Source organism: Balaenoptera acutorostrata, chromosome 14 (assembly GCF_949987535.1).
Source record: "Balaenoptera acutorostrata chromosome 14, mBalAcu1.1, whole genome shotgun sequence".
Taxonomy (NCBI): Eukaryota; Metazoa; Chordata; class Mammalia; order Artiodactyla; family Balaenopteridae; genus Balaenoptera; species Balaenoptera acutorostrata.
In genome coordinates, this window is record NC_080077.1 from 44,875,613 (window position 1) to 44,903,367 (window position 27,755).

Below are 27,755 nucleotides of genomic sequence, written 5' to 3' on the forward strand. Positions count from 1 at the left end.
CCTCAGGGTGGCAGCTGTGAAAGCTGGGGTACCAGGCGTAAAAACCAGGACACCAGCCGTGTGTAAGGCTCCCCTCCAGGAAACACTGGCTCTCTGAAAACTTTCCTAACCTTGGGAAGGAAAAAGAAATCCAGATCCAGGAAATCCAGAATTCCAAATAAAATTTTTATTTTTTGTTAGTTATGCAGATGTTAATTGAAGCTGCTCTCATTTGAAGAGTCTCATTATTTTAACATTCTATATTCTATATAGAATGGAATATAATTTAACAGAAGGTAGATTCATCTTGGGAAATATCTAAAGATATTTTGGTGCTAAGAAATAAAAAACTTTATGAGGAAATTTTCCTTTAAAAGCAAGTGATATGTGGTTACTAGGACAGTATTACCTACACAATGAGGCACCATTGAGTTAGTAATAACTATGCCAAAGTATATTAGAATGTACATTACTTTTTTTTTCTATTTTTCTATTCACCTCATTCTTAAATGTCTCTCAAATCTTGATCTCTTTATCAAAGTCTGTGATACCGAATCTCACATTAATTTCTCTGAATTCCTAGAGTACCCATTCCATGCTACAACATTTAGTACTCAGTTATATAGCATTTTAATTGTCCTTTTTTTTGACCATGAGTCTAATCTTTTTAAGTTCCCTGGAAATGGTTATAATGGTCTATATTTCTGTCCTTCATAGTGTAGACACAGCTACAACTCTTGGTTCCTTTAACTGTTTTGATTTATTGACTCTGCCTTCTTAAAGACAAAAACCCATTTTCCTAAAGGATACTCTTCATTCAAGTAAAGCATTTAGTGATTGCCTTTTTGGCGCCATGTTCTATGTGAGAAAGTATGGGCTATCCAAATAAGATTTCCCTGCCAGTAAGCTTCCCAGAGTCTGTAAAGTATACACAAAGAACTGTAGTATTCTGCCATGACAGAATATGACCAGTACCTAGGAGGCACAACAAGTAAAATGTAGTGATTGTTCAGAAAAAGAGGACCTTTTTGTTTGGGGTTATGGAATCAGGAAAAGTGTTAACGAAGACTGTAGCATTTGCTTCTGAAAGTATCAGTAGGATTTTGAAATATAGGGAGAGTTACTAGAAGGAGGAAAGGGATAGAATCAGATGTACCCTGTCCTAACACCTTGTTATTCATACTATAGCACTTATTATAATCTGGGTCCAGGAGATTTTAAGGAATATTGTCATAATATTTTGTATCCTCAATGCTTAGCATAGTGCTAAGTATATAAAAAGTGCTTAGTAAATATTGTAATTGAATGAAAACTCCATGGTCAAAATCATGTTTAATGTGTTCAGTTAGGCCACAGCCAAAATTATGGCAAGAAGAGTGGTTTGAAATAAAGGTAAGTTAGAGGATAGCTTACTGTGGGCTTCATATACCATGGATTAAAACTATTCCATGGGTAATAGGAAGCTATTGAAGTTTTTAAATTGGGAGCAAATTGACTAGGACTGAGCTTCAGAAAGAATGATGTCCAGCAGAATGTATAATAAAATGGGGGGACAAGAACATTCATTCAGCAGTGTACTTGTATGTGCTGGCCCTGCAGATGCAGAAGTGAAGGAAGCAAACAGTTTCAATTTAGCATAATAAGTAATATGCTAGTATTAGGAAACTCGCATAGTAGTAAATAAGCAGGTAAATAACCAAGATTATATCAGTAAAAAGATAAAGAAGATGGAATTGACAGGATTTAGATGTGGCCCTTGAGAAAGAGATTGATATTAGAAATATATGAGACAGCCATAGAAAGATGATATCCCTCTAAACCTTCTAAATCTCTTTTCCACTTTAGGAATTATGGAAGCACTTTATAGGTATTATCAGAATGCTGCCACAGATGTGAGGCGTGTGTGGCTTTCTACAGTAGTGGATCACTTTCATTCATCTTTTGGTGACAAAGGTTGGGGTTGTGGTTACAGAAATTTCCAAATGCTGCTTTCATCATTATTGCAAAATGATGCATATGATTGCTTGAAAGGTATGTGAAATACAGTACCCTGAACTTATCATCTGATAAAGTACATTTGATGTGCAATGAATTAATATATAGTAGGCACAATTAATAGCTTTAATAAAGATGTATTTTAGTGGATATTTACATTAAAAGCCTGAATTCTGGTTGAAGGAAGAGAAAATGATACAGGAGAAGATGTCAGAAATAATGGCTTAAAAACTGTAGGTTCCTGTAGAATGTATGGTGTACTGCTAAATGATATTATTCAGTAATAACTGTCATATTACATATTTGCTTTGTATGATTTTAGGCATGTCAGTTCCTTGCATTCCAAAAATTCAGTCTATGATTGAAGATGCATGGAAGGAAGGTTTTGATCCCCAGGGTGCCTCTCAACTTAATAACAGGTTACAGGGAACGAAGGCCTGGATTGGAGCATGTGAAGTATATACACTTCTGACCTCCCTAAGGATAAAGTATGTACCTAAAAAACCAAGTTAATGTTATTGTCATATCTGGGAAATTTTTGTTATTGTGTTTTTTTTTTATCAAAGGGATAGTTAAAAAATAAAATTTAAGTAGCATTAAAATGAAAGACTTACAATGAAAACCAGCAACTCATTCCCCATTTCATGCTCTTCTCTATTCTCAAGTCCTGTCTCTCAGAGGCAGCTGTCACTTCCATTGTTTTTAAGTAATATGCTTTCATGGCTTTTTCTTGGTTTGTCACTTTTAAACATTGTCTACTGCATTCTCCTTATATCTCCTGTCTGTTTCCCCTCAATTTTTGTAATATGGTTAAATCTCAGTTTTTATTAAGTTAAAGTCAGAGTTTACATCATGACTGTGTAAATATTACTCATTGCTGATTTTATATCTTTCCTGAAAAGCTTTTTAAAATTTTCTTTGAGTTAAGAATTGCCTTTCCTTTTCCGTTTTACAGTTTGGCTGCATCATGGTCAAATTTTTCCAAAAACTCCACTTATCATGAAATCTGAGGCGCTCCTTATTCCTGGACACCTTTTTCTTGAAGCCATCTTTCCTCTGCTCTAGTCTGGATTATTTGCCTTCTAGATCCCTTCCACAGCTCTAATCATGTTGCATTTCTTCACTGTTTTCTTGAATTGGATCCTGGATTTTTCCTGGATTCCATGTCTTTCTCTTTTTTGGATTACTCTCTTTTGCTTGAACACTTCCTAAGAAAGGGTACCTAGTCTTATTACGTAAGTGATAGTTTGTGTGGCTGTATTATTCTTAACTCAAAATCATTTTCAAATCAGATCAAGTTGTTACTCTGTTGACTTCTAGCAATCAGTATTACTAAAGAGAAGGTAAGCTGCCATCTGATTTTTGTTCCTTTGTGTGTAACCTATTTATTTCCTCTGGAAGTTTTTCTTTTCTTAGCCCCGATGCTATGAAATTTCACCATTGGATGTGGGGCTTTGATTCATTGTGTTGGGCATTTGTTTTTCCTTTTGAATCTGGATTGTAGGCTATAAGATCTCAGTATAGTGGTTAAGAGCTTACACTTTTTGAAGTAAGATTGCCTACAATTGATTCTAGCTTTCTGCCTACTAGCTCTGTGACTTAACTTGTCCTAGTCCCACCATTGATAAAAGAACATGTAAATAGTTACTGCTTCATAGCTTGTAGTGATGATTAAATGAGATAATAATGTCCTTAGGACTATGACTGGCATGTAGTCAGAACTTAGAGGTTAACTGTTGTTTGATAATTATGATCCCTCCATTTTCTTTATTTTTCTTTCTGGAACTCCTCTTAGTTGGCCACTGAACTTCTTTGACTTTCTTTGATTTTGTTTTACTATCTAAATTTACTCAACGTTATCTCCCAACAATTTTAACAATTTAACAATCATGTTTTTAATTTTAAGGGGTAATTTCATAGCATCGTATTCTTTTATGGTTATAAACTTTTTTTCCAACATTTTCTTTTTTTTCTATTCCTTGCATTTTTCTGTATCCTCCATGTTAAATTGTTTTCATGTCTATTTATTTTAGTCTTTTCCATTTGGAAGGCTTTCTTCTAACTTTTAAAAATCCTGGGCTTCCCTGGTGGTGCAGTGGTTGAGAATCTGCCTGCCAATGCACGGGACACGGGTTCGCGCCCTGGTCTGGGAAGATCCCACATGCCGCGGAGCAACTGGGCCCGTGAGCCACAATTACTGAGCCTGTGCATCTGGAGCCTGTGCTCCGCAACAAGAGAGGCCGCAACAAGAGAGGCCGCGATAGTGAGAGGCCCGCTCACCGCGATGAAGAGTGGCCTCCGCTTGCCACAACTAGAGAAAGCCTGTGCACAGAAACGAAGACCCAAACACAGTCATAAATTAATTAATTAATTAATTAAAAATCCTTAGCTGTCTGTTCCTAAAGTGAAGAATGAGGCACTAAAAAGCTGATTGGCGGACCTGGGCTTTCAAGAGGCATCGGAGATAGACGCTTATGATCATCTTTAATGGAAAGTTTGCCTTAAGCTTCATGACTCTATATTTCCTTTTATGTTTGTTTCTAAGTAATTTAGCCAGTGTTTTACATCATTTCTATCATGTTAATTGATTCAGAAGTAAAAATATTTCTTAAATTTTAAATAGAAAAACGAATGTGTGTATAATAACTTTCTCGAATTATTAAATTGAAAGGACTATTTTAATGCCCTCTAAATTTATTTTTTCTTTTTTTCTTTTCCTTTTTGCCAGTCTGTTCACACCTTCAGATTATATATACTATATCATGTTTTGAGCTTTTAAGTAATTTTTAAGGAAAGGAAAAATTTTTTTTTAAGTACCTGATGAATCCAGCTGTTTTCTTGGCACCTGAAATAGTTTAGTTTTTTGTAAAGCCGTTTTATTACTATACCCTGAATTTGCTTACTAGTTATTTAAATGTCTTTCTTTTGTTCTCTGTGAATTATAGTCTGTAGGATACTATTCACATTCTAAATCTAAGCCTGCTGTCAACTGCTAACTCAAAAGCACTGTTCTTTTTGATAGTTTTTCCAGAAGTTCATTTCAACATTTAAAGCTCAGTACTAATCAGTTGAAAGTTATCAACATTAAACTCGGTGTATTTGGAAACTTTATGGCCAAGAGAGACAAGGATAGGATATCTGTGCTATACTTTAAAGTGAAAATAAAGCTTTTAATTGCTTTTCCTTATATTTGACCTTTTTAAAAATAGTTGTTGAGAAGTGTAAATAGTGCTCCTGGTTAAAATAGTTTGGTTTATTCATGGTTGACTTCCTCTTGAGGAAACAATACCACCATGGTCTGTTGCCAAATAGGAGATAGATAGATGTATAGATGGGGGTACATACAGGTTTTTTATGATCTTTACAGGTATTCTTTTCTTGTCTATTATTGAAATTTGAGAGAACTGACAGGAAAAATATTTAGGATATTTTTGATAGCTTCAAATGGCTGTTGAGGAATTATAATTAGAGGTCAGCTTCTAATTGATCGATCAGGTTTAGAGACTTTGGAGTAAAAGTTCCTATGTCTCAGGTTATATGTAGACTTTTAAAAATCAAGTATGATCCTCATTTACTACTAATGGAAGTTTTATATGTCAGAAAATTTTTGTAACTTTTATATCTGTCATCAACCTTAAAAGTTATTTAAATAATTTCCTCATAAAATAACAGTTTTCAGATAAACAATAAAATTTTTATTTCTTAAGAAAATGATGAAATAAAATTAATTCTAAATTAAGAAGTTTTTGTATTTTATAACTCCACTGATGAAAAAAATTTTTTAATATTTTCTAAATAATCCATTTTGTCAATTTTTTTTATAGGTGTCGTATTATTGACTTTCACAAGTCAACTGGCCCTTTGGGTACACACCCTCGCTTATTTGAATGGATATTGAGCTACTATTCTTCAGAAAGAGAAGGGAGTCCAAAAGTAGTGTGTACATCTAAACCTCCTATCTATCTTCAGTATCAAGGTTAGTATACCTTACAGATACTAAGTATAACTTATAAGACAATTTATTTTTATAAGACAAGTAATTGGCTTTTGCTTTAGGATACGTTAAGATTCTGATAATGGGAGGAGAGGAGTATTGTGACATTACTCTGATTTTTAGAGCTATATTGTCATCATAATACATTCCAGTAATGGATGATATCCTTGGTATTTTCAGGGCCACCTGGTTCACTCTCCCTTTATTGTTCATCCTTTACATTTTCCAAGGCTTTACCTCACTTCAGTGAGGCCTTCCCTGGCCATCTTTTTAAAAATTTCATCTTGTTATTCTACCCCCCTCCAACAGTGGCATTTCCTATCCCTCTTCCCTGCTTTATTTTTCTTTATCGAACATGATATATATAAACTTTACCTATTTACCTTGCTTATGGAGAACTACTTCCTATTAGAATATAAGCTCCATGAAGGCAGAAGTGTTTGTTTTGTTTGCTTTTGTATCGCTAACTGCATGGAATAGTGCCTGGCATATGGATATTTCATAAAATTTGTCGAATGGATGATTTGGATTGACAGGAGGAAGGAGAAGTAAATATTAGGAATTTCATGGTTTAGGATACAAGCTAGAAAGTTTTAGCCCTTCCCGTTGAAGTTCTAGTATATGTAAATTGACTTTTGTTTACCTTTTGGAACCATGAGAATTTTTGTTCTTCAGTAGGTAAATTTCAAATCCATTCATCTGAGATAATTTGAATAAGAAGGACTATGGGATTAGGAAAGAAAAACTAAAATATATGGCATAGTGAAAGTAGAATTTTTTGCCATGAAGCCTTTAGAAAACTAAAATTGAACAAAGAAAACTGAAGGTTAGGAAGTAGAACTAAACTCTCGTGTCTTAGAACTGAAAGAACTCAGATAACCTATATGTCAGAGGGACTGACTGTATTTATATTCTAAACACACGTGCACACATGCTATATATAGAAAGTATATATAGTGTGTATATATATATATATATGTGCGTGTGTATATATAGTAACTTACATCTGTATATAGCTGTACATATAGGTAGATACCACACACGCGCACACACACACACACACACATACATATATATATATATATATATATATATATATAGCTCTTATTTGATTTTTTGATAGGTCATAGTCAAACAGTTGTTGGAATTGAAGAGAGAAAAAACCGAACATTATGTCTACTTGTATTTGATCCTGGATGTCCTTCTCGAGAAATGCAGAAACTCTTAAAACAAGACACAGAAGCTAGCAGTGTCAAGCAACTTCGGAAATTTGTGGGGAATTTAAAACATAAGCAGTACCAGATAGTGGCAGTAGAGGGTGTTCTTTCTTCAGAGGAGAAAATTGTAAGTATCTAAATATTTATTTTTATTTTTATTTATTTATTTATTTATTTATTTATTTTTGGCTGTGTTGGGTCTTCGCTTCTGTGCAAGGGCTTTCTCCAGTTGCGGCAAGTGGGGGCCACTCTTCATCGCGGTGCACGGGCCTCTCACTGTCGCGGCCTCTCTTGTTGCGGAGCACAGGCTCCAGACGCGCAGGCTCAGCAATTGTGGCTCACGGGCCCAGTTGCTCCGCGGCATGTGGGATCTTCCCAGACCAGGGCTGGAACCCGTGTCCCCTGCATTGGCAGGCAGATTCTCAACCACTGCGCCACCAGGGAAGCCCTAAATATTTATTATGTGAAGCTTGGACAGGTTGAACTTCAGAGTATAAAATTTTTAGCTAACTCCTAACACCTCATTCTATAACATTAGGTTGGCAAAGATATTTTGTATGTCATTTTATTTCTGGAATGGACTTATTTAAATTTCAAATGGTACCTAATTTTGTCAAATATTTTATTACTTGGAGCTTCATAAAAATATTTAATTTTATAATACATAATTTAATTTTTAGTGTCAGGGGAGTAATGAAAAATGACAACATATATGGTAAGAAAAAGCTAACTTAATCCAAGGAGTTCTAACTCATATTGGTCTCATAATTACTGTTCATTAAATGTGATTCTAGTGATTCCTGAGGCTCTATGTTAGGCACTTGGATATGTTGGATGATCTATTGGAGATATATATATCACACTATTGAGAGAGTGAAGTACTCTAATAGGGACATTTTTTTCTTTAAGATTCGAGAACTGTGCATACACATACACTTACTTATTGGATATATACAATTCCAGAAATTAACTTCAGTACAGTTACCTCTTTATCCCTTGCATATTTAAGTGATGAGTAGTACATTATAGAAGAATTCCTAGGAATTGGAAACCCTCCATTTGTATAAACTGAAGCTATGTGGTAGCATATCAAGTCTAGAAAATACACAGTTCTCAAATCTTAAAGAAAAAAAAAGTCCCTATTAGAGTACTTCACATTTGTTTCCCTCTAAAGAGAGAAGAGATAGAGCAGTAGAAAGGAGCGTTTATGAAGAATAATAGGATCATGAGGGAAAGGACTAAAATTGTTTGAAATGAGAGATAGAGCTAGAGTAATCTTTTCAGCATCACAGCTTGGGATATAAAGGCAAGGACTGTTTAAGAGGTTCTTCAGTTTAATTACAATACATTAGAGGTTTCATTGCAATGACTTAAATACCAAAATTGCATTCATTTTTTTCACCCTATCATTAATTTGGCTGAATAAAGTTAGAGGTTAATTTTAACTGTTATAAAATACCAAGATGCTTGTTCACCAATATACAGATAACTTTTGACATCATAGGTGGGGTTAAGATGTTATGGAAAAGCCCAAGTGAACTTTTTGGCGGACCTAATATCATGGAGTCTAGCTGCACATTTTATTTAGCTGTTATCTTTCTGGTCTTGGAAAGTGAGACCTTGGTGGTGTTTCTCTGCTTGTAGCCCCATCTCTATCTCTCCTTCTCTCTGTTTTTACCTCTCTCTGACTTTTGAGCCAGGATTTTTACTTTTGATTCATTATTCCATAAAACAGGTGATATTTTCTTTTTAATTCTTTGTGTTTTGTCTTAATCTGGAATTTTCTTTAATTTTTTAATGGATTGGCTTTAAAAATGTTTTTCCTAATTTCCTAAATTTGAAGTTGTAATATTCCTTAAGGAATTTTCATTATCTTGGAAAAAATTCCAGATTTTTTTGTATTATATAATTAATACATATTTTAATTAATTGACTTCTCCCTTACTATTAATATTTTTTAAAATTTCTTTTCAAGGCCAGGAGACAAGCTTCTCAAGTCTTTACAGCTGAGAAGATCCCTTGAAGAAGTAAGCATTTCAGTGATTGTGGAATTTTACTTTATTTTCCAAATTCAGATATTAAACTTTTAATACAACGTATGAATCTCTGAATTCTCTAAATACTCCATTTATAATTTAATTTCTAAAATTCTAAATTATACCTTTAGTACTCCATTGTTTAGTAGTTATTCCAATAAAATATCTTGTTTGCATTGTGGGTTTTATATTTCTTGTCTTATCCATGTTTCAGAAACTGGTTTTGTTTTATAGTCACATGACTATTGGGGTCTTACTTGTGTTAGATATTCTCAGTATTTTGCGTGTATTAATTAGTTTAATCTAGAAAATAGTTCTGTGAGACAAGTACTGTTATTAGCCTGTGAGGAAGCTGAAACTCTGAGAGATTAGTAATTTGCCCAAGAAATTGGTCATAAACCAGAGTGTGAACCCAGACTGCACACCTCCAAGCTCTTACCATTATAGCATTCTGCTTTCTTCTGTTATTATATATGTAATGAAATTCCCTCCTCACTACTTAGAAATAACCTTAATATTTAATAGGCATAGCTCTAAAAAGAGGGATTTGCTTTTGTTAAATATTTACACTCGTACTTATACAACTGTGATGTAGAGTGTTGTGTTTAATGTGTCCTGTAGGAAGGAAACTTTCAGATTCATGTTGGATTTGCCATGTAAGGTTGCAAGCTAGAATCCTACTCTGGCCAATTTAAGCAGAAGAGAATTCATTCAAATTATCAGAAGCTCACAGAATCCATAGGTAACTAGGGAACTCTGCTAGAACAAAGGCAACGGTAGGGGCTAGAATATGGCATAATTTACAGCATGGTCAATCAGGTTAGGAGCAGAGGTAGAAAGTCTGCTCAAGTTTCAGATTCCATAATGGGCACATCTGATTAGCATGTGACCATATGCCATGGGACAGAGGCAATTTCTCAAAAGGAAATCCGGGTAGATGAAGAAATGGATATTAAATAACAAAAAAGAAAAGCAGTAAGTGTCTACTACCCCATGAAAAAATGAACAAGAACTTATTTGAATGAAGTTCTATAAATATTATTTATGGCGTCAAATACAGAAAGTTGCACTCCAAGAATGAATAATATGTATAGCTGATTCACTTTGTTATACAACAGAAACTAACACACCATTGTAAAGCAATTATACGCCAATAAAGATGTTAAAAAAAAAGTTAGTGTGTATTAACAGCAAGAACTGACAAAACCATAAACTTCATAGTCTTAAAAAATAATAATAATATTGCCAGCTGGAAAATTCTGGAAACCATCGTTTCTAATATTCTGTCATCCAGACTGGTAAACAGGTTTCTACTCTATATCCCCATGCAGTTATGCTCCTTCATGCCATCATTATCTCTTACCTAGACAATGTAATAACCTCCTAAATGTTCTCCCTGTCTTGATCCTCTGTCAGTCCATCTTCCACACGGAAGCCAAACCGTTCTAAAATACAAATGCGATTTTGTGACTTCTAGTTGAGTCCTCTTCATTGCTCATGGTTAAAATCCAAACATCCCACACAATCTGGGCCCTGCATACCTCTCCGGTTTCCTCTCTCACCACTCTCAAAGTTTCACTCCTTTCAGCCTAAAGACCTTTGCCAAAATACAGCTGGTGCTGCCTAGGGCCCTTATCCCCTTAGTTCTCCTCTTAGAAGGGCTTCCACTTAGAAATGCTTCCTGAACTGCTCAAGTTTGGATTAAATGCACCTTCTAAGTGTTTGATAAGCAACGTTCCTCAAAGTGTAGATTGCTGAGCTGCAAACCGCCAGTCTGTGACAAGATAATTATAGAAGTTACAATTGCTGACATACTTTTATTCTATTTTACACAGATAATAGCCATGGATTAGAAGTTTTGTGTGTTTTTTTTTTAATTGGTTCTTCACCACAGAGTTTGACAGACACAGTCCTATGGTATAATATTTGTATCACAATACCTGCTATTCTAATTATCTACCGTTATATGTTTCCCTCCTTGAATGTAAGCGCTAAGATTTCAGGAGCAATGTCTCGTTCTTAACAGTAGCCCCACAGTGCCTGGCACGTCACATATAGAACTTAAAAATACTATTTTGGTGAATGGAAATAACTAATTTTAGAAAAGCAGTGGTAGAAAATATCAGTTTGAAGTCTTTGGATGTCCCAGCTAGCCATCTCTGTGCAAATTGTTTTCCCTGAAATCAGATAAAACCAATTTCTATAGGATGAAAGAAGAGTTACACTGAGACATTTCTTTATGAAGCAACAAGTAAATGAATTAAAAAATTTGAGTGTTCCCACAGTCTTTGAGCAGGTGGTGGAGTTATATACCCTCTCCCCACAGAGGGGGGAATATATATGTAGATGTATATACATACACACAATATTTGCACACAGTATCACAGATTGCTTAAGAACACATGCTCTAATTTAGTTATTATCAGTATTTTTGGTCTTAGTATTCCTTGATGCTCAAAAAATATTTAAGTTCCCAAGGAGCTTTTGTGGGTTATGTATTTCCACGTTTGCCATATTAGAAATTCAACCTGAGACTTAAAAAAAAAGAAAGAAAAAAAATATAGAGGCACATATTCCATTAGCTGCAGCCGTCAGAACAGTAATGTAAGAAAATGTCGTTTAGCCTCTGAAAAATCCATTGAGTGTCTTTCTAAAAGTACATGTTAATAGTTCCACATACGAAATTCCAAATTTTATATTTTCAAGGAATGATATTTTGCACATCAATAGTTGCCTATATATATATAGGCAACTATATATATGTATATATCAGTCCCAAATAAGGAGTATGTGTGTATCAGTCTCATAAGACTGGGCTAATTTTACTTTTATTAGTCATAGTCATCTTCCGCATCTTCATCTTCCTCAGTTTCTTCATTTTCCTCTGTTGAATTTACAGCTGCTTCTTGTGCAGCCCTGAAAGCCTGCTCCTCTTCCACACTAGGGTCATCCATTTCTGTAATTTCTGGTCCACTGGGGTACTCTTGATAAACTGGTGGTGGAACTGGAGGTGTATAGCTGTCTGGACTATATTTATGACCCCAGCCTATGTACAAATTTTCAAACTTTCTGTAAGTTAAAAAAAGAAAAGTAGATCATTGTATAATTTTTCAGTAAGAAAAATTGATCCTTCTTTTCTGTCAGGATAAGGTACTTAGAGTATTATAGTCCCATAATGTTAAAACAGTACAGAATATTTTAAATGCATTAGAGATGAAATATCCCCAAATGATTCTTCTACCACAGGGAATTACTATGATCCAAACTGCTTAAGCTGGTTAAGAAAACATAGGGCCAGACCCTGTCAAAATGTACCCTACACCTGGACCACAGCCTTTCATCTTTTAATTATTTTCAGAAAAACAAAGCAACGAAGTTAAAAATTACATACCTTCCTTAGAGTTAGAAAGACTTAAGAAGTTGCCAACCTTGAAAACTCTTGGCTGGGTGAGAAGTCGGGCTTGTGGTTAACAACCTATGTGTGATTTTTCAGGTCCATCCTTGAGGAATTACAAAAGCTTTACCTAGTTAGGCCTCACGGGGGGAAAACTGCCCTCTCCACCCCAGACTTGGTGCATAGCCAGTGCACTGCAACCTCTAAGAGAGCGTTGTGGTCAAGGATCCTGGCCCCTCTGGCCTGTCATGCTCTTAACACAATTGAGTTCCTGGCCCAGGTGCCTTCATTCCCAGGCCTTTTCATCTGAGGCCTTCAGCAGAGGTCTTCTTCAGACCCCTTTGCTAAGGCTTCCTAATGAGGGTTGGGTGAGATAAGGGGAGACTTTATGGACACTTTCCCCTACTCTTGACTCAGTACCCAGTACTTTTCCCTAGCCCTCCCCACCTTTCTCTGGTCACAGGTCCTTAAAACTGCAAGAGCCTTATGTGGGGACTTCCTTGTCACTGAGGTGACCCCACAACTCTGCTGACCCATCTGTCCTTCCACCAGTGTGCCATTCCATGGGGGCAAATGAAATGGGGTGGGGGGAGGGGGGGAATCAGTCCTTCAGCTTGGTTACACCATCACAGTAAGTGATTAAAGGCTTAACATTTTCTTTTCTGGCTTGTTGCTTTAATGGCTACTCTGACATTTGGCCGCTCAGCTCTCCAGCTCAGCCGAGCTTCTGACACTAGGTTATTAAGTAAGAAATGGAAGCATAAGACAAATGAAAATGTATGCTCTGGGTGAGGAATTAAAGGACGTTTACTATCCTCTTATCCTAATTCTTTTGAAAGTGATAGCCTAAATCATACATATGTTAAGTTATCTTTTATCAAGATATCCAACAAAAATGATGAGATTTAAACTAATTTAAATACTGCTTAGAATTACCTCCATGAAATGAATATCAATTACTCAAATAATCATAGAAGAAAAAACATATTTTAGCCCCATTAATTGGACAATTCAGATGAAAAGGCAGAAGTCTGAATTACTCTAATGTTCTAAATTTGATGCTTTGTTGTATAAGATGGATGTTGTTTGAATTAATCTTATGCCATACACACTTGACATTCCAGTGATAACTTATAATTTCCAGAAGTTAAATAATCAAAATAATAGCCTTGTAAGTTGTCACATACTTACTTGCCATTGGAAAAGGCATATGCTCCAGTCCAAAGGTTGGATCTAAGGACTGCAATAGCATATTGAGGAATGAGATTTGAGGATAACCGTGCTGTCCAAGGCGGTGTATTCTGGATCTCTGTAAACCAAAGAGAAATTCAAAATAGACTTAACTCCTAAATAGACAAGGATATACTGTCTAACAGGAAAGCTATATTTATAAATCTTAAAACACACACTTGACATAAAGTTAAAACATTAGCAGCTTAACATAAGATCAAGAGGGTATTATATGAACGTTGTAGAAAAATGAAGTTTGAAAAAAAAAATGTGTGTGTGTACATTTGTAAAGCAGAGAAAATAAGTTTTACAAGAGGAGGCCTATGTGGTGGAGGGAAAAATACATGATGACCAAATCATTATTATGAAAGAGAGCTAGGGTTATAAGCATGAATGCTCCAAAACTGAATAAGAAGAAAAAAAGAATATGAAAGCAATAGTAGATTAGAAAAAAAAACAGTACCTCACATTTTAACTACGTCATGTGTTTATGATCTGTAGAATGCAAAACAAGAATGATAGAAGAGATAACTATCAGCATTTCCACTAAGAGGTAGAGCCACCTTATACTTCCTCTGCAGTGCACTCCTGCAACCTCTGTCCTAGACAGTTCTTGGTGGGGCCAGCTACATTACATTCTTTATTCCCACCATGTACTGTAGTGTGTGTGTGTGTGTGTACACAGGTTTCCCCTGCTATCCAAAAGCAGAGCATTCCTATGTAACCTTTTGTAAGCTGAAATGACATAGAGCGAAGAAACAATTACCTTAGGGCACATCTTGCTAATGGATTGACAAGATTAACTGAGATAAAGCATAGAAGCTCACAAGCACAGTTCAAAGCTATGGCAACTTGTTGCTGAGATGCTGAGTGGAGTTCCTGGAGAAGGAGCTTGGAGGTGCCCCTCTGACAGACTGAAGTGTGTGCTGCTTCTGTAACTGCTCACTGCAAAACAAGTGCTGAACGCTATTTTTGCCTTTTTTTTTTTTTTTCCTTCGTAATAAGAGAAAATCCTCTGGATTTCTATCAGTGAAAATAGTTACTAATGTAGTTCTCTCATAAAAGCAAAGTGGTGGAGGCTATCTTTTGAAAAGCAGGAAATACCTGTGTATATATACATATATAGTATGAATATATAGAGAGTATTTGGTATATATATAAAAATATACATTACATTGTATACATACATAGTACGGCATACCTTGTTTTATTGTGCTTAACAGGTATGGAGTTTTTTACAAGTTGAAATTCTGTGGCAACCCTGCATCAAGCAAGTCTGTTGACATCATTTTTTCCAACAGCATTTGCTCACCTCGTGTCTCTGTAACATTTTGGTAGTTCTCTCAGTATTTCAAACTTTTTCATTATTATTGTATTTGTTATGGTGATCTGTGATCAGTGATCTTTAATGTTACTATTGTAATTGTTTTGGGGTGCCACAAACCATGCCCATGTAAAACAGAGAACTTCATTCTATAAATATTGTGTGTGTTCTGACTGCTTCAACAATGGTGAATTATGTTGTGCACCAGGAACTAATATTGTGCTGTAGGTCAATTATACTTCAAAAACAAACAAAAAAGCTCATAAAAAAAGAGATCAGATTTGTGATTACTGGAGATGGTGGGTTGTCGGAGGGGGAATTGAAATTGAAGGAAGGTGGTCAAAAGGTACAAACATCCTAATAAGTAGGTACTAGGGATGTCATGTACAACATGATTAATATAATTAACACTGATGTGTGTTATATATGAAAGGTGTGAATAGAGTAAATCCTGAGAGTTCTCATCACATCACAAGGAAAATGTTTTTTCTTTTTTCTTTTTTAACTATATGAGATAATGGGTGGTGACTAAACTTATTGTGGTAATCATTTTGTGATGTATTTTAGTCAAATCATTATGTCTTACACCTTAAACTTATACAGTGCTGTATGTCAATTATATCAATAAAACTGGAAGGAAAAAATAAATAAATGGGAGAATTTAACAAATAAAATTAAAAAAAGAAAAAGAAAACCTGGAAAGGATTCACCTTTCTAGATGCCTTTAAGAACATATATGATTCATGGGAAGTGGTCAAAATATCAACATTAACAGGAGTTTGGAAGACATTGATTCCAACCCTCATGGATGACTTTGAGGGGATCAAGACTTCAGTTGGAGGAAGTAATTGCAGATGTGGAAATAGCAAGAGAACTGTAATTAGAAGTGGTGCCTGAAGATGTGACTGAATTGCTGCAATCTCATGATAAAACTTGAATGGATAAGGAGTTGCTTCTTATGGATGAACAAAGACAGTGGTTTCTTGACATGGACATGGAATCTACTCCTGGTGAAGATGCTGTGAAGATTGTTGAAACGAATCCAAAGGATTTACAATATGACATAAACTTAGCTGATAAAGCAGTGGCAGAGTTTGAGAAGATTGACTTCAATTTTGAAAGAAGTTCTGTGAGTAAAATGCTATCAAACAGCTTTGCATGCTACTGAGAAATCGTTTGTGAAAGGAAAAGTCAATGTGGTAAACTTCCTTGTCGTCTTATTTTAAGACCCCAACCTTCACCAACCACCACCCTGATTAGTCATCAGCCATCAACATCAAGGCAAGACTCCACCAGTAAAAAGATTATGAGTCGCTGAAGGCTCAGATGATGGTTACCATTTTTTAGCAATACAATATTTTTTCTTCCAGTTTGATCTCTTTTTCTTTGAGTTTGCATGTATATTTGTGTTTTTTTTTAACTATAATTGACCTACAACACTATGTTCCTGTTACACAACATAGTGATTTTTTTCTATACATTTCAAAATGATCACCACGACAAGTTTAGCCACTTTGTATGTCACCATACAAAGACCTTTTTATTTGGACTATATTCCCCACACTGTACATTTCATACCCTTGACTCATTTATTTTGTAACTGTAAGTTTGTACCTCTTAATCTCCCTCACCTAATTCTCTCATCCCCCCACAATACAGTATTTTTTAATTAAGGTATGTACATATTTTGGGAAATAATGTTATTGCACACTTAATAGACTACAGTAGAGTGTAAACAAAACTTTTACATGCACTGGGAAACCAAAAAATTATTGACTCACTTTATTGCAGTGGTCTGGAATTTATCCCGCAATACCTCCAAGGTCTGCTTGTATGTACATGTGTACATACTTATGTATGCCTATACACACACACACACACACACACACATATAGTGTGTGTAAAATTACCTAAATCTTCAGAGATTGGTGTCAAGAGAGGAGGCCCTACTTCCAGTTCTATGTAGTCAGGCTCTTCTCTTTCTTCTTCTTCTTCTTCTTCTTCTTCTTCTGCTTCTTCTTCCTCCTCACTTTTTCGTATGGGGTTGAACCAATTACAGCGACCCTGGGTATAAATATTGGAAGATTTAGTAGTCTAACAAGGACCTTAAAATATCAAAATATTCTTTTGGATTGAAGTAATTATCTGCATGCCATCCCATTATGTGGCATATTGATCATTCATTCAACATATATTTACCAAAAGCTGTTTTGATCAATGTTATTTTAAGCAAAAGACTGTACTATTTATTTCAAGAATCTGCCCACTTCTTGAAGTTACAGAACATTTATATATTAAAATCATTAGAACCTTAGTGAAGAAGGTAATAATGCATTTTACTGATTTATGTGAAGGTAAGGTACTATTATTATTATTAATAACAAAAATGTGATAATAAGATTAGGTATGGAGTTTGGGGCTTATAATTTCTCATTTAATTAACTCATCTAGAGGTATTTAAGAATATCTCTTATGTACATCAAAGTATGATGAAGATTTTCTACCTGCAGAGGAGACAGTTTAACAGATTGATTAAGAGTATGGACTCTGGATCCATTCTGCCCATTCACATCTGACCCTGTTGTTTATTACCTGTATTCCCCTTGTGACATTTCCTAAACCCTCTGCCTTAATTTCCTCCTCTGTAAAATAAGGATATTAGTCTTTCATACAGTTGTGAGTTTTAAATGAGATAATACATATAAAGTGCTATTAAGAACAACTGGCAGAATAGGTTCTATGTAACTGCTATAGAACACTGTTTACTTGTTTTTGTTAGAATCTTTTATCATTCTTGGCAAAATAAGTTCCTTGTATTATAAAAATAGAATAAAAGAACTCTTACCAAAATTAATGTACCATCTATATTTAACATATAAAAAATAATTTCACAGCACACCTAAATCTAAATCCTTATGTAACTTGTCAAATACTCCATAGAAATATTTATTTTATTTACATTTGGATCACAGGTCTATACTACTTGGCAATTATACAGTACTCTGTGTTTTCACTAGGTTTTTTAATTGTCTCTGTCTGGAGTCTGAAGGCCTTTGTCTTGTATATATTGTATGCATTGTAGACAGAATTAATAAATATTTGCTGACTAGATGATAGACTGAGAATTGCAAAGCCCCTACCTGAGGGAGTATATGTTGTACATGATGAACCCAATTGGATAGGGATTCCACTAGATCAATCACTTGGATGCCTTCAAAATCAGGGTTTTCTTCAAAGCTATCTCGCCTGCCTTCTGTTTCTTCCTCCTCTTCTTCTTCTTCACCAAAATGATAGAATCCTAGAGGGCTGACATGAGTCCCTGCTGAAATTCTGGCAATTTGTGCTCTTAAGTAATTACTCTCATTTCCTGGGAAGGGTGGGTAGCTTATGATGGGGGTATCCAATCGCCCAGTGAAAAATTTCTTGATTTTTCTTGCAATAACAATTTGTGCAGGTGTAACTGCTGGTAACTTCACCCATGGTCTTCCTGGTTCATTGCAAACAAAATAGACATATTTGTTGGCACCTGTTCTGCTTTCTTCCTTTGGAATAGCCTGTGGGGCCTTGTAAAAGGACCTTGGTAATTCATCTTCATCAGCTTCACTGTCTCCATTGTCCCTCTCTTCAGGTACATCTTCCTCTTCCACCTCCTCTTCATCTTCTCCCTCATGGAATTCCACTTCAGCCACAATATAATTCATTTCCAGACCTAAGATCTTACCCCAGAAACGACATTTTTGGATTGGGTGGGTGTCAGTAAGCTGCTTGAGGGCAAGAAATATGCGATAAGTCTCATCTGTGCCCAAACCAACTCCAGCTTGTTCAAAATAAAAAGCTGACTCCATTACATTTGGAAGAGAGTGTTCTGCCTGGGAATACAATTGCTGTGATTAATATTTTATCCATAAGAGAACTGCTTGCAGTCTACATTAATGTGATCCCTATTTTTAAAAGCCATGACATTTTTCACAGAACTAGAATAATTAATTCTAAAATTTATATGGAACTACAGAAGACCCAGAATTGCCAAAGCAATCCTGAGGAAAAAACAAAGCTGGAGGTATAACCCTCCCAGACTTCAGACAATACTACAATGCTATAGTAATCAAATCAGCATGGTATTGGCACAAAAACAGACATATAGATCAATGGAACAGAATAGAGAGCCCAGAAATAAACCCACACACCCATGGCCAATTAATCCACGACAAAGGAGATAAGAATATACAATGGAGAAAAGACAGTCTCTTCAGCAAGTGGTATTGGGAAAGCTGGACAGCTACAGATAAATCAATGAAATTAGTACACTCCTTCACACCATATACAAAAATAAACTGAAAATGGCTTAAAGACCTGAATATAAGTCACAACACCATAAAACTCCTAGAAGAGAACATAGGCAAAACATTCTTGGACATAAATCATAGCATATTTTCTTAGATCAGTCTCCCAAGGCAAAAGAAATAAAAGCAAAAATAAACAAATGGGACCTAATCAAACTTACAAGCTTTTGCATAGCAAAGGAAAACATTAACAAAACATAAAGACAACCTAGGGAATGGGAGAAAGTATTTGCAAATAATGCTGCTGACAAGGGGTTAATATCCAAAACATACAAACAGTTCATACAACTCAATATCAAAAAACAAACAACCCAATCAGAAAATGGGCAGAAGACCTAAATAGACATTTCTCCAAAGAAGACATACAGATGGCCAACAGGCACATGAAAAGATGCTCAAAATCACTAATTATTAGAGACTACAAATCAAAACCACAATAGGTATCACCTCACACTGGTCAGAATAGCTATCATCAAAAAATCTACAAGGAGAAAAGGAACTCTCCTACACTGTTGGTGGGAATGTAAATTGGTGTAGCCACTATGGAAAACAGTATGGAGGTTCCTTAAAAAATTTAAAATAGAACCACCATATGATCCAGCAGTTCCATGCCTGGGTATGTATCTGAAGAAAACAAAGACACTAACTGCAAAAGATATGTGCACCCTGATGTTTATAGCAGCACTATTTACAATAGCCAAGACATGGAAACAACCCAAGTTCCCATCAACAGACGACTGGTTTAAGAAGATGTGGTATGTGTATACAATGGAATACTACTCAGCCATAAGAATGAACTATTGCCATTTGCAGCAACATGGATGGACCTAGAGAATATCACACTAAGTGAAGTAAGACAGGGGAAGACAAATATATATCACTTATATGTAGAATCTAAAAACTAATGTAAATGAATCTATATACAAAACAGAAACAGACTCACAGACACAGAAAACAAATTTATGGTTACCAAAGGGGAAAGGGAGGGGAGGGATAAATTAAGAGTATGGGATTAACAGATACAAACTATTATACATAAAATAGATAAGCAACAAGGATTTACTGTATAACACAGGGAACTATATTCAATATCTTGTAATAACCTATCATGGAAAAAAAAGTCCAACATCCTCTCCTTATAAGAAGTATTTAAGTGGCCCCTTTAATATCTTGAAATAATAAAATATAGCATACAGTAATATGTATAAAATAGATAACCAATAAGAACCTGCTGTAGTAAAAAAAATAAAATAAAATTCAAAAAAAATAAAAAAAAATAAAATGCCATATTTGCCAAATAAATAAATAAATATAGCAAAACCTACCTACAGATATTTAGAAAAAAATTTTTATAAATATATGTTTATATATGTTTTTATATATTATCATACATTTACTAAACAAATATTTATAATATGGGTATGGTAAGCTATAGGGTAAATAAAAATCAATATGGGTGTAATATACAGGATAAATAAAAGGAATGTATAATAAGATAAATGCTCAGGCATGAGTACATTTGAAGACATAATTTAGTCAGATGCTTGCTCTACTTATGATAAATAATTTTGGGTTTAAAATGAGAAAAGCAGAAATAATTCCAAAAAAGAAATACAGGAAAATAAAAACAGAGTCTCAAGTGAACTCTAGAAAAGCATTTTTGAGAAAGTAGAAAATAACCTTAACTGAGCTAGGGATAACTTGTCTAGACAACCTTTAGACCCTGAGAAATTAAGAGCACTTTGCTCTTCTTACAAATGATCTGCTCTTATTTGTATTATAACTTGAGTTGAAAACTAGAGTGTCAAAATAAGCATAATGACTTTTTTCAATCCTAATCTCATCTGATTGTAAGACTGTTTCTTTGGGATCTATTGCACCACGCATTCTTGATCCTACTCTGTCCTCTATAACCATTTCTTCTTAGTCTTTTTAATTAATTGAGGCCTAAATATGGGTGTCCTCAAAATTTCAGTCATCTCATCACTCAGCACTTTATGCTTAGAAGATTTCTCCCACACCACCCCAAGTGATATGTGGTTTTTAAAATCTACTTCTCTCACTCTGACTTCTCTCCTACATTTCACACCCTTATTCCTAGCCAACTACGAGAACTTTCAATCTGAATATTTTCCAAAGATATCACCATCACTCAGTTTCCCGAACTAGAAAGTTCCGTCATCCTTGCTCCCTCTGACTCCCTTGACTCTCATATTTAGTTAAAGTCCTATTGATTCCACCACCTAAAAAGCTCTTTAACATGCTAGTCTCCACCCGGACTACTTGTCCTGTCACAGAAGTCTTCTAATACTGTCTTCCTTGTCCCCATTCAAACCCTTCTTCTTTCATTCTGCTCCACGTTACTACCAAAGTTATGTTCCTAAACCATAAGTCAGACCATGCTTTCTCTACTAAAAGCCTCTATTAATTTCCCACTGTACGCAAGAGATCAATTTCTTATCAATACACAGTGAGCAGTCTAGCTTTAAAGCACCTTGCTTGCTTCATTTCCTTCACTCAAAATCCCTCAAATCTGAAGTCAGTTTCCCAAATGCTAAATAATCTTTCCTGACATTTTATTGTGCTTTTGGCCCAGAATTTTATGCCTTATAGTCTTCACCTGGTGAACTTCTACTTATCCTTCATGATCCAAATGAAATATCACTGCCATTACAAAGCGTTGCCCAGATCCTAATAGCAGAGTTAGTTGATCATAGCTTGTCAAAACAATGCAATAGTAACTGCTACTATTCATTAAGCTTCTAGGATGTCCTTTATATATAGGACCTCTACCCCTCAAGTTGTTGCCATGTGATTATCCCCGAGGCTTGGAAAGGTTTAGTCATTTAGAGTCACACAGAGAATAAGTGATTGAACTAGGATTCAAATTCAGATCTAATTCTAAAGCCCCTGTTTTTTCCACCATATCTCTATTACTGCAGTAGTCAAATAACTTTACAATCTTTTTTTACCTCTTTCACTAGACTGTGACCAACGTAAAGTTAGAAAAGTCTTTTATGTGTATATCTCAGTACCTAGCATGCAGTAGGTATGTTTGCAAATCAATGGGTGAAGGAATAAATGAATGCTGAAGACTAACAACAGGAATTCTGGTGTGGTCAAAGACATGAATAGAAATATTAATACTCTAAACATATCAGTCTGGCACAGAGTTCCAAGAGCTAACTGTCTTCCTGTTCCTGCATCTTTCTACTCTCTGAGGCAGAGCTTTTTATCTTCATCTGATGACTTGGTTCAGCCTTTCTCTAAAACCAATCCTACTCTTTATTAGGAGGAATTGATGGAATCTGGTTAAGAGGCTCAGGTTCCAGGATCAAAACAGCTTATCTGTATTCTCATCCCAAAACCTAGTTCAGGACGCAGATCCCTGCCTTGTAATACTGTGCCTATAGATAGTGCAGTGCCCTATTCTCATACTGGAGTCTAACCTTCTTTGATAAACTCCTGCATGAGAGTGCCTGCCTTCTGTTTGATCCCCACATGCTGTTTGCCCCCAAACTTGTCAATACTATATGTGGCTGCATAATCAAGTGTTTGGAGTAAGATATTTTTAGAAAAGGTCAGCCAATATCAAATCCTTGACACCTATCACTTGTTCTTTCTGAGTATTCTATATCTCACTGTGTCAATTTGTGTCTCCCTATAACAGCCAAGGAGCTCTAGAGGGTATACCTACTGTGCATATCCCTTCTCCTCCTCTTTCTTTGACTGAACTCTATGTCCTTTTCTGAACATATTTTACTCCAAACATCAAATTTGCAAGTATGAGGACAGTTTTAAATAGTCTAATGGTAACAGAACATAGAAGCTCAGTAGATGTACAGTATAAATTACTCAGTAGAATGAATTTCAAATATGCAGGCATTTAGGAAACAGTAGCGCATACTGATTTGAAATATTTGGAGGTAAAATTTCAGTAATACAGCTGATTTTATTCTTGAATGATACCTTTTTATCTCTGTCACCAACTTTGTAAATATTTTCAGCAATTTATCTATGGGGATTAAAAGAAATATTTTATTTCTCTCCTCTTCTATTATGTCTCATTGACATAATATATATACTGTCAAGACACAATATGAAGAAGTAGCCTTGGAAGAGAATGCAAATGACATTAGAAGTTCTTTTAATTTTTCCAGTAAATTAAAGGGAAAAATATGCAACCTGATTTAAAGCCTAATTTTAAATTATGTGACATTTATTCATTCATTCAGCAAATATTTAATAAGAAACAGCTACACACTCAGATCTGTACCAGGTACTTTGGAGAATATAAAAGATGAAGAAAACACTTTCTCTGATATCAAGCAGTTTAACCCTACAAACATATAAAACAGCTAAGCCTCTGAAATACTAAAACACTATGTGAAAACATAAGAAACTCTAACCAAGGAAATGAGTGGTGTGAAATGAGGTTGCAATACTATTTAGTAAGCTATAAAAGGCAGTGGATATGAATTTAAAGCCACACCCCACTCACCTCAAAACCCTAAGATTGACCTATTCAAATTTACAGGAGTGACTTACTATTTCATCTTCCATTTCTTGGTCAGCTCCTTCTAAATTTCCCTGGAGAAAAAGAGCTTTTTGCTCCTCTGCTATTTCATAGGTTGGAAGCATCTCATTCTCATTTTGGAGTGTATCCAGTTTTTTACTAAAATGTTCCATCTTCACATCTTGGCTAACATTTTCAATGATGTCCACAGCATTTTCAGGACGCTTATCTAAGACCTTGGTCAGCATTTCAGAAAGATGATCATATCTACCCAAAAAGAGAAAATCCCAGATAATAACCCTGTCAGAAGCATTTGAAAAACATTTCATGCGTTCTCAGTGGGTTTTTAGGAAACTTCAAGAACTCGAAGACTTTAGAGATTTTTAGTGGAAAAACACAGTAACTTCTACCACTGCCAAGAAAAACTTTGAGCATAAAATAAATCATTTTTTTTTTTTTTTTTGGCAGTGCTGCGTGGCTTATGGGATCTTAGCTCCCTGACCAGGGATTGAACCAGCACACCCTGCACTGGAAGGTGAAGTCTTAACCACTGGACCGCCAGGTTAGTTATTTTATTTTTTCTTTAATATCTGTATCTATCTAACGGATCTTAAGAATGTCAAAGAAAAATATGTAGATTATATGGGCAACCAATGTGAAGGCCAGTTTACAAATATTATATATGAAGAATATCATATTCTTTCTCAAAATATTGCTATTTTTATAAATGAACAGAAATATTATTACTGGCAAAAAAGAAGCAAGCAATGATTTTCTGTAGGCTTTTTATTCAACAATGTGAAATTTTGTATTTTAGGCAAATATTGTTTTAATTGCAACAACAACAAAAAAACAGCTTTCATGGCTGTCAAATAAGGTCTGCATATAAGAGATGGAGTTAAAGTTGTCCTTTACTAAAAGCCATTTTCAACTACAGGCTCTAAAGCACTTAGAAAATAATAGTGAATATTATGGAAGGTATTCATTTGTTACCTCAGAGACTTAATATTTGGAAATTAAATTAAATTTAGCTATTTAAGTAATGTCAGTTACAAAATCATTCAGTAAACGAAATTTTCCCATTTTTTGTTTTGTATTCTGTTTTAAATTGTGAACTTTCAAGTGTTTATAATGAGCTCTTTTGGCATTTTATCAAAGTTTGTAAATTTATGCTTGTTATTTAACCCAGGGAATTGTGACAAGAAGTTTATATCAGTAATTCAAATAGAATCCACTGCTAAGCAGCAAATCACATCCCTGAAACTTAAGTAAATTGTAGTTAAAAACAGTAATTTATAAATAATATTTTAATTTGGGTTTTGTGAAGATTTCTCACATCAAATATTCATTGGTTTCTTATTCTTCAGACTTTAAAATTATACCTCATATTTTTTAAAGCCAAGTAATAGCTACAAACATTTGCCACATACTGTATATTGAATGGGCATTCATTTAATGTTTGCTGATTAATTGGGAGGCATCTCAGCAAATTACATGGTGGATTAACTAGATTCAAAAGGTCAGGGCTGTGTTTCCTGTACTTCCATTCATTTATTCATTCTTTATTCAGTAAATAGCTGATAGCACTGTGCTAGGCATTAAGTATATAGTGGTGTACAAAACTCACATGGTCCCTGCACTCTGAAGGCCTGCACTTTAGTGGGAGAGTCAGACATTAAATATAAGTCTATAAGTCTATGTACAATTATAAATGGCCTTACGTGCTATGAAGGAAAGAATAGGCGGTTACAATAGAGTTCTGTGGAAGTTGACTTCTAAAAGATGAGAAGCCAGCCAGGCAAAGACTTAGAAAGACTTAGGGCAGAAGCCTTTCAGGCAGAGGGAGCAGCTTGGGAACTGAAGAGGCCATGTGGCTAAAGCATAGTGAGGGAAAGGTAAGAGTCAGTGAGTGCTGTAAGCCAGAGAAATCTTGAGCAAATTAATTTTTCCATGACTTAGTCCCCTCACTTAAAAAACAAGTGGATTGTATTAGATGTTTTCTCAAGTCCCTTCTAGCCCTAAAATTCTGTTGACTCTATTTTTATGTAACCCTGGCAGCAAGAATCTCTAGAAATCTATACTCAACGATAAGATCTGAATTTTAGCTATAATGGGATGGTCAGAACATTCCTGGGCCATTGATCACCACATTTTAAGAGATCTGGATAAAATGGCATGTATTTTTGGGTGGCCTGTATAGCGACCAATTCTCCTGGTTTGCCTAGGACTGAGAGGTTTCTCAGGATGCAGAACTTTCAGAGCTCAATCAGGACGGTTCCAGGTTAACACAGGTAATTTATCACCCTAGCACTGGCCTGGGTGGGGACTCAAAACCAAGCCATATAAGCACTTAGAATGCTTAGATTTTGGTAGACAGTCCTTTTTTACAAGCATCTTGGAGAGATGCTTGGACTTCACTATCTTTATGGTTTCTTTCAAACCCCAGACTCCATAATTCCTAGATTTTATTTCTGTGCACCTAGGGTCTTTAAAGAAGCTAGAAGAATCCCCACCAGTGACCTATTTTGAGTCCTATGATACAAAGAGTTATTAAGTCACTCTCTCACTCATACAGACTTTTCAGATATATTTCCATTCACCCACAGAAACACATCCCCACACAGAGATACTCATACCCCCTTTCTTTTGCCAAATTTCTCCCCCAACCCCCTTCCTCCAAGACTTACAGATTTAAGCCCGACTTGCTACTGGACTTTAGTAGGTAAGCCTTAGCATTCTGAATGGCAATCTCAAGCATGCTGGGGGCCACTTCAGAAGCCCCAGACTCAGGCTGAGCCAGATCATAGTCACTGTTTGAGTCTTCTTCTTGAAAAATGTCAAATCTCAGCTCTTTCCGTTTAGAGTTGTTGTAGCTCACATCCCTCGGTCCATACAGGTGACATTTGGTTTGCTGAGATTGATGAAAAGTGTTTCCCTCTGATTGGCATGTTTGATGAGGAGTTGATTCTGCTTTATCAGATGACTGTTCCAAATGGTCTAAGTGAGGTGTCCCAGCTTCAGAAATCACACTAGTGGTCTTGTCTGACTGCCACGGTGCCATAAGGTCCTGCACGGCCAGAGCCAGGGGAGAAGGAGTGGAAGAGGGCTCCTGAGATGGGGAAGGTGGAGATGACACACCTGGTCCTACGAGGTCATCCACAGGCGTGCTGGCTCCAGATTGGGGGATCCCAGGAGGGCTGCTCCTGGGCTGGGGTCCAGTTACCGGCCCCTGCTCCGACTCTGAGGCCTCGGATAACCGAGGTTCAGGATCTTGGGAGGTTGTTACCATTTCTTCCCACGGCCGCCCTGTTTCCCCAAGTTCTTGGTGTTCTATTTTTTGTTTCAGGGGGGTCGAGTCTTCCATGGAAGGAGTCACGAGAAAAAAAGTTCTGGATGAAGGGGGCGTGCAGATATGGAAGGAGGCAACGCAAGGTAGTGGCTTTGCTTAGGTCTGCTAGGCGATTTCTGGGTCCTAGTCGCTCTGCAAGTCGCAGCGTCCTATCTCCATAGCAACCCCAGGCAGGGTTCCCCTAAGAGAAATAACACACATCTGTTGCCAGGATTCTAGGGAGGAGACCAAGAAAGATGAAAATCCTAGATTTGTGATTTGGTGGAGCCTCTGCTCCTCTACCTAGCTCAGCCAATCCAATCTGCAGTCCATCAGTCGCGGTTGGAAATCTGAGAACTGGTCCGACGCAGAGAGGAGGAGCCGCGACCCGGCGGGATG

The 27,755-nt window shown here is 35.8% G+C and overlaps 2 protein-coding genes across 8 annotated transcripts in view; one reads left to right on the forward strand and one right to left on the reverse strand.

The window, feature by feature from the left end:
- The window catches only part of ZUP1 (zinc finger containing ubiquitin peptidase 1), a 54,141-nt gene that overhangs the window by 13,258 nt on the left and 13,128 nt on the right, over positions 1–27,755 (forward strand). For 4 of the 6 annotated variants that reach the window (XM_057527612.1, XM_057527613.1, XM_057527611.1 and 1 more), the window contains exons 6-10: positions 1,825–2,010; positions 2,297–2,462; positions 5,799–5,950; positions 7,092–7,312; positions 9,161–9,398. In XM_057527612.1, the coding sequence (XP_057383595.1) occupies positions 1,825–2,010; positions 2,297–2,462; positions 5,799–5,950; positions 7,092–7,312; positions 9,161–9,208 (773 nt within the window). In that variant the 3' untranslated portion in view covers positions 9,209–9,398. Of the gene's footprint in view, positions 1–1,824; positions 2,011–2,296; positions 2,463–5,798; positions 5,951–7,091; positions 7,313–9,160; positions 9,399–24,496; positions 24,591–26,253; positions 26,320–27,374; positions 27,461–27,755 lie in introns of those variants that run through there. The other 2 variants (XR_009005165.1, XR_009005166.1) reach the window with 2 other exon arrangements.
- On the reverse strand, positions 11,728–27,476 carry RSPH4A (radial spoke head component 4A). Of its 2 annotated transcripts, none has more exons than XM_007190743.2 (6): positions 26,716–27,476; positions 24,061–24,295; positions 18,310–19,038; positions 17,080–17,233; positions 13,807–13,924; positions 11,728–12,290 (listed from the first exon to the last, which is right to left on the reverse strand). In XM_007190743.2, the coding sequence occupies exons 1-6, from the start codon at positions 27,390–27,392 to the stop codon at positions 12,053–12,055; spliced, it is 2,151 nt and encodes a 716-aa protein (XP_007190805.2). In that variant the 5' UTR covers positions 27,393–27,476; the 3' UTR covers positions 11,728–12,052. The 2 variants fall into 2 exon arrangements, with proteins under 2 accessions (XP_007190805.2, XP_028024484.2); XM_028168683.2 differs by having other exon boundaries at positions 12,222–12,290; positions 13,803–13,924.

Coding starts and splice junctions, on each gene's coding strand:
- RSPH4A (XM_007190743.2), bottom strand. CDS start 27,392: ATGGAAGACTCGACCCCCCTGAAACAAAAAATAGAACACCAAGAACTT. Junction 17,234..18,309: donor TACAACATATACTCCCTCAG/GTAGGGGCTTTG, acceptor ATTTATACCCAG/GGTCGCTGTAATTGGTTCAA. Junction 13,925..17,079: donor ACCAATCTCTGAAGATTTAG/GTAATTTTACAC, acceptor TTTGGTTTACAG/AGATCCAGAATACACCGCCT.